This window comes from Ammodytes marinus (assembly GCF_949987685.1).
Source record: "Ammodytes marinus genome assembly, chromosome: 18".
Classification (NCBI taxonomy): domain Eukaryota; kingdom Metazoa; phylum Chordata; class Actinopteri; order Uranoscopiformes; family Ammodytidae; genus Ammodytes; species Ammodytes marinus.
Window position 1 is genome coordinate 23,096,061 of NC_137222.1, and position 7,736 is coordinate 23,103,796.

A 7,736-nucleotide genomic window follows, 5' to 3' on the forward strand; every position below is an offset into this window, starting at 1 on the left:
AAATAAAAATAAAAGGAAAAAGATTAAACTGGAAAGCATGCAGTGTGAAACCACCTGCACGGCAGCAGGGGGGTTTGGAAAATACGCCGACCCCTTTAACACTAGCTTTCTGGAGTTCCAATCATATGGATTTACGCTCACAGTAACTTGCCCTGAGTTCCAAATCACATACTTTTTCTATTTACTACACCACATACTAAAGTACAGAAAAGTTTTAGGGCCACAGGAGAGAATAAAAAATTTGATAAGGAAGTTTTTTTTCAGTATGTCGAAAAATTTCAAGAATAAAGATGAATACTGCAAAATGCTATTGGAGTTAGTGGGGCATTAATGTATTTTCAGCATACTACAATTGCCATGCATGTATTGGGACCTCCTAAATCTTTTTGTGGCACAAAAAAGGACTGTGCATCCTGCGTTATGAAAGAGCAGCAGGTGAAGGTTTGAGGTTAAAACAAATGGTTTTTGGGTTTGTCCCAACGGGGCTTTTCATGTTAAACTTTGCCACTGGGGACGGCGCGGGGCCAGACGTGGATTAACTCGCTGAAAAGCCTGTTAGATATTATTATACAACAGAGTGTTAGTGTGTGTGTGTGTGTGTGTGTGTGTGTGTGTGTGTGTGTGTGTGTGTGTGTGTGTGTGTGTGTGTGTGTGTGTGTGTGTGTGTGTGTGTGTGTGTGTGTGTGTGTGTGTGTGTGTGTGTGTGTGTGTGTGTGTGTGTGTGGTGGGAGGATACATGTAATTACCTTGCTGAATATAGACACTTTTGCTCTGGGGAGCCCCCCGTTGGGATTCAAGCATATAGGAACACTTTTTCGCTCTGGAGTTAAGGAGTTAAGTGAGTGTTGGAGCAATAGGACGGTGAGGATAACCTGAGCTGTAATCTAAAGAGGTGAAGGAGTGGGCAAGTGTGTGTATGGACTCATATAATTGGACGGTGTGGAGTGTATAACAGACTCCCCGCTGACTGATGGTAAGTCAGGCCCCTCTCTGCCCACACACAGACACACACACACACACACACGCACACGCGCACACACACACACACACACACACACACACACACACACACACACACACACACACACACACACACACACACACACACACACACTATTACTAAAATCACATGGTGCTCTCTACATATTCATTACATGACTTTTGCGTTTGAAAATGAGACATCCAGCAGTGGGAGGAAATGAACTAAAATGACTACCTGACAAAATGATGACTGCAGGAGAAAACTGCAGTAAAACTCAGACCTAGAGAAGTAAAACTGCTGCTGTGTTAGCACTTCACCGTAACAACCACTTGAAAATCTAAATCCGTCCTCTTTTTGAAGGTTAATAACACGCATAATATTTCGAATGTGTTCAATATTTCATGACTGCAAAATACAAGTTAGGTTCACCATGGCATAAAACGATCACCATCTAGGCTATTGTGGGAGGCCCAGACTCTTACTGACAGATTTTATTATACTGACAGATAATAAAAATACTTTAGCTCAGAAACTGTTATTGATAAATTGATTGCAGAGGTGTAACGTAACTTTTAGTATTACATTTACTCAATTACTTTACTTAAGTGTTAGTTTGAAGCACTTTTACTTTAATTAAATATTTTCTTTTCCATGCTACTTTATTCTACTACTCACACAGTCAGTGGACTGACACATTTACATTTTTACTCCGCTACATTTATCTGATAACTTAAGTTACTAGTTACTCTAAGAATTAATACACAAAATATAAAAAGAGTTCATCAAATGTTGAAGGCTATATATAGCCAACACTGACAACAGTTGATTGGCTATTGACTATTTTGATAACAGTCGTTTGTAATGCAAATGTACCAACAATTGTATGGCTTTTAGTACTTTATGTACATTTTCCTGATCATAACTACAGACCTTTACTTGCACCAGAGTATGTTGCAGTTCATTTGTTGTTCTTTTACCCAAGTAGGATCTAAATACTCCCTCCACCAGCTGCTTAAAGGTGGAGTGAGCAATTCTTTGGAACACTTGTTGTCAACAAGTGTCACTCAGTAAACTGGGATGTAAACTAATGTGTGTAAAACAAAAGGGACCCACCGTAACTAGCCACATGTCTGTTTACAGATCCTGGGCTGTGTATTAACACTGTCATTTTTTTCAGCACATACACTAGTAGCCTACAGGTGGCAGATCATGAGGAGATACTATATTCACTGATTTTGATTTAAAAAAAAGTGATTTTGACAACAAACATTCTCCAGAATCGCTGACTCTATCTTCAAGTACTGGGGTCGAGAGCATTGTCCACCATGGCCAGACTCTCTCCAATACCAGATAAATCAAACTATCTCAGCTCAGGAACACTAATTGATAAATTGACTCCACCCATGAAGAAGACCCAGTGGATTGATAAAGCGAGCAGCCATGTTTTTTTTGTATCGGTTTACCTGGTAGCACTCTTAGCTCTGCGTCCGTGCCGGTCCTAGTGCTGCCCGGGTTATCTGCCAGACAGCGGTAGGTGGCCGAGTCCGGAGGCTGCACGCGGCTGACCTGCAGCGAGCCTGAAGGCAGCACGGCCAGCCGGGAGGCGGGGTCAAAGCTCATCGGTAGCTCCTCCCTGTTCTTCTGCCAACGAATCACAGGCGTGGGCTCACCAGACACCTCGCAGCGCAGCAGGGCCGTGTCCCCCAGGTAGGAAGAGACAGACTCTGTGGGCACCACCACCTTCAGAGGGCCTGGGCAGAGAGAGAAGGGGGGAGAGGGGTTAATAGACAGGAAAACATGGTGATATTGACAGAATTCACTGACCCTAACTGAACATATCTTATTGACTGTTGCTTTGACTCGACTCTAAAGTGTCACGTTGTTTCCCCTGCTTGGAGTCATTTTTCACGTTAAGTTTGGTGGGTGTAAGATTGGGAAGCTAACTGGAAAAGGTGGGGCCAAGCAGGACACAGCAACAACATGCAAACTCTTAAGAAAACCCCTCAGGCGATTTGGAGACATTGATTTTACAATACGCAGGTCACAGCGACTTTGATTTTGACCTTCACCTTTCAAAATGTAATCTGATTATCCACTTATCTAAGTGTGAGTGTGTGCCAATTTTGTTTGAAAAAACTTCAGTGTCTTTGACCTCCAAAATCTATTCAAGTTATCACCGATTCAGCGTGGACATTTGTGCAAAGTTTGAAGTCAATCCCTCAAAGTGTTCATGGGATATTGGTGCTCATAAGAATGGCCAGGACGTACTGTACGGATGGACGGGCAACCCGAGCTGTCGCTGTAGGGAAGGCATAAAAATCCTGCATTGTGCGACGGCAGTAATACCAGTAGAGTCACTGCTGACTGAGCTCTGTGTACAACCACGCACTAAAAACCACTGATGTCAGGTCTGACGTTAGTGCCACTGTCAGAACTAACAACACTTCAGCTTGAGTAACAAAAGACAAGACAAGAGCCGACAAGCAAAAGGTTCGTAAGAGATTTTATAGAAGACAACCAAAGAAAAGAGCAGAGGGAAGTGAGGAGCCCAGCAGGTGTGGATTTCAGAGTCAGTCAAAGGAACAGCATGGGGGACATATGAAAGTCATATACACAGACAGTGTCCGGCTTGCTGTGGTTAGGCCCCACGCAGTCTCCTGTCCGATCCTATAGCACTTCAACAGCACACAGCCAGTGGCAACAGAAACACACAGTGCCCTGCTTGAACTGCCCTGTGCCACGCCAGCCTCAATCTACTCTCTCAATCCAAAACTGAAGAGTCTGGCGCTTGTTATTTCACCATCTGAACATCGCGCCTGGTTATGTTTCAATTTCAATTTTCAAAATGGCCTCCGGGAAAGATTAACCAGGAGTGTTATAGGAATTTGGATGAAGGATATTTTTTCTCGTCAGTGTTGATGCAGTTCTGAGATGTTGCAGGTGAGTTTGAACAGTTTTAAAAGATTAGATAGAGTTAATATTTTAATGGCAGAATATTTGAAATATTCTGTTATTTCTAGGCTACCCTCACGTCAAGCCTGTGGTGCGGTATTAAGGCCAGACACAAGTCACACGAGCACTGGTTCATTTTGAGATGGTTATTTATTTTGCCTCTATAACATGTCTTCTTTCATACTAGTATTAATAAAAGGTCCAACATGTGCATTGAGGAGTTTATTAGACTAAAACGTGTCAGTTTACGTCTGTATATTTCTCCTATACAACCAAAACAGCCTTTTTCTCAACATAAGTTTTTTTTTTTAGAACTCTAAACCAAAAATCTCAACATCTAAAGCACTTACACCAACTTAAAGACCTACTTCACTGGTGCGAATATTAAAGTGTATTGAACTCTGAGATCCTATGTAGTATAAATGTGCAAACATTTTAGAAATCGGTTCATCCTAGCCTGAGAAAAGCCAGAAAGAGTGTTTTATGGTCTCACTGTTTTAGGATTAACAGGACAGCTGGGCCAAGGGAAGACTGAGGGAAGACTGAGGGTGGAATAACATCATTCATTATATTACAATAGCGTTTTGATAATGATAGAACCCCAGTTCCATATGAGGTAAGTATTCCTTTAATTTTCCATAATCCTTCTTCGTACTTTTCTGAAGGTTACTACAGAAGGATTTATTAATTTTTTGTTAACTAACTAAATGCTGCATCCAAAAACTTTTCAGTAAAAACTCTGGACATGAATAGCTTGCAAAACAATAACTTACAATTATTCAAACATTTCTGAAAATGATATACAGTATTTAAGTTAAACATTTTACCCTATTCACTTTCTCGCCTTAAAGACCGTCAAGACAAACCAACAGTGTCCACTGTCAACAGTGTTAGGAGTCAGGATTATGGTTCACATGTCGCCAACGGTCCTTTTCCACTAGGCCAGTGCTCCATCAGGGGGGACATACTGTACTCAACTGTGAACTCTGTGTCCACTGCCACCAACACTTTATCCGTCCCCATGCTTACGTCAGTACAGAGTCTCTCCGGGCGCCTGTCAACCTCATGGTGGCAAGAAAAATATATCCCCAGCATGTAGATCATGATTGGATTGGATAACTTTATCATTCTTACCCAGAGGGGCCGGAGGGGAAAGGACTTGTTTGGCCACCCATGCAGTAACTAGACAGGTCACAGCACAGCACATATGAGAAACGTCCTCCAACACTAGCAACAGTGTTGACCTTGACCTACTGTTCAAGAGGATTTGAATCAAATCCTGCAGCTATTGAAAATTTGTTTGCTTATGTGTGTGTGTGTGTGTGTGTGTGTGTGTGTGTCTTTTTGTAAAACTGTTGCAACATGAAAACATAAATCAATATACAGATAGAAGAACTGTATAAAAACACAGCTCAGCTACCACTTCAAAACAATTAGCTTCTGCTTTAGCTCACACAGCTACACGCTTAATCAAAACAAACACAAACATAGCTAACATTACATTTCTTTTTAACTGCAGGCTAATGTTAACATCTAACACACAATACTTACAAATAGTCTCCAAGGCAACATCGTTTTATAGACACACTCAGCAGCATGGATCTGTATGCTACTGCCTTCAATGTCTGAATAGACTCCAAACAAACTGCGCTTCAAACAAACTGTGCTTCAATCAACTGAGCGCTCACTCTGACGTTTTTTTCAAAATAGATATGTACTGTGTGCATGTGTGTGTGTGTGTGTGTGTGTGTGTGTGTGTGTGTGTGTGTGTGTGTGTGTGCGCAATTAAATTGATTATTGATGATTGATTATTCGTGATTGAAAACAAATGAATTGTTTGACAGCCTTGATGGAAAATTGCAATCTGCAATCTCAGTCCAATTCTTTCAGAAAAATCCCTGGACTGTTGCTCTGTGTAAATAGAAAAGGCTTGGCAGGCAGTCAGTGTTTATTACACAACACAGTTGTTCCTGTGTTTTTAAACCTTAAAAGAGCCGTTTTGAACAAGTTTTTCGAAAATCTCAAGAGTCAAAATTTCTGCTCTTGCGGACTGGAGCAGACGGAGAACATCAATGCAGCTTATTGTTTGCTACTGTGTTTTCACGCTGGCTTGAATCTCTTTCCTTCTGCTTTAACTCAACATGCAAACAGCTGAGAATAACTCCAACTCTGGCACTAACACAAACTTCCTTTTCTGTTAGAACAGTTTTACCCTGCGTTCTGAATCGCATACTTTCTACTATTTAGTATGGTAGAAAAAAGATTTAGTATGTCCCGATTCTTGTGGCCAGATTTAGGATGGTTAGAAGTATCCGGATGTCTACCACATCCGGCCAAGATTTTTTGTGTTGAAAACAGAATTCTATCTGGGCGATTTTGACCCACAATCCAGTGCACACGTGAAGTGACGGATATAAAAGCAAGAGGCAAGATCAAGGCGCAATGTCATGATTAAATAAATAAGTAAAAGTATGTCCCAATTGTAGCATACTGCATCCTAACTAGATTATTTTTATCGTCAGATGTAGTATGTAGAATAGAAAAAAGAAAGAGTATGCGATTCGGAACGCATGGCATGTTTGACTTTTAGATTGCAGGGCCCGCATGTCGGATGCTAGTTTGTAAATCCAGAACTTCTGTGACTTTGCTGGAATCGTTTGTGACGGGAACGCTGATATGTGAGTTTTGGATGGTGCGTCTTATATAAGTTCTGCTGCTGTCTGCTCCTATGTTCATCACACTGGTGCCTGCAGCTTGAACACACACACACACACACACACACACACACACACACACACACACACACACACACACACACACACAGACACACACACACACACACAGCATTAAAAACACACTCTTGCTGTTGCCACTTGTGAGGAGGACACTGTATTGTATTCATTCATGGAGGCTTGACCCTACGCTTTACCGTAACTGCTACATGACTGATCCATACATCTTCAAACAAACATTTTAAGCTATAACTGAAAACCTCTTAGTCTGAGGCTGTATGTTTAGCCTGCAGGCAAAAGAAGAAGAAAAGATGTCCTTAACTAGTGGCTCTGAAATACACACATGCACAAAGAGAGGGGAACAAATTCAAGTAGAGATGTGACGCAAATATCACTGTGTATATCACCATTATTTTCATAATTTTTCATTTCATTTAACTTGTATTTATCCTCGAGAGACCAATTGAGGGGTGGTAATAATCAAAAGCTGTCCAGCATTTTGAATGGCATTGTGTCACATTCATACGTATTCTCATTGTTTCTAAAAGTTTCTGTTGGCATTTGACAAGTGTTATTTCTCTTTTTCTTTTGGAAAAGCAACAAAAAAGTAATCATCAAAATGTCCTATTGATAGCAGTATGGATTCAAACATTTTGGTATACTGTAGTGACAACTCTAATCTTCAGTCAGACGGCGAGACATTTCTGAAATCACACAGAATGAAAGATACCGCGATGATGGAAAGCAGCGTGATGCACCATCAGAGAGGGTGAGAAATGGGTCGGACTGTCGTGATGGGCGGATGAGGAGGAGAATAAATCAATAAAGAAACAAAAGGAATACAAAAAATACATTTTGGGGAACACTTGCTCCTGGTGTAGTTGTTAGATAACCCCCCCCCCTCCCCCCCATAGAGTCTCAGTCCTCTTCACAGCAGACCCGGGTTCGAATCCATTCCGGGTCGTTCTCTGCATGTCATTCCCCTCTCTGACCCATTTCACCTCTGTCTCTCCACACTGTCATTTCAGGATGAAAAAAGGCAAAATGCTTTGTCTTCATCTTCCTGTCTA

The 7,736-nt window shown here is 41.4% G+C and overlaps 1 protein-coding gene across 1 annotated transcript in view; it reads right to left on the bottom strand.

The window, feature by feature from the left end:
* Positions 1-7,736, bottom strand: part of dcc (DCC netrin 1 receptor) — a gene marked incomplete at its 5' end in the record, with an annotated part of 197,397 nt that overhangs the window by 180,632 nt on the left and 9,029 nt on the right. The window contains one exon of the mRNA XM_080047014.1: positions 2,446-2,733. Within this exon, the coding sequence (XP_079903140.1) occupies positions 2,446-2,733 (288 nt within the window). The remainder of the gene's footprint in view (positions 1-2,445; positions 2,734-7,736) is intronic.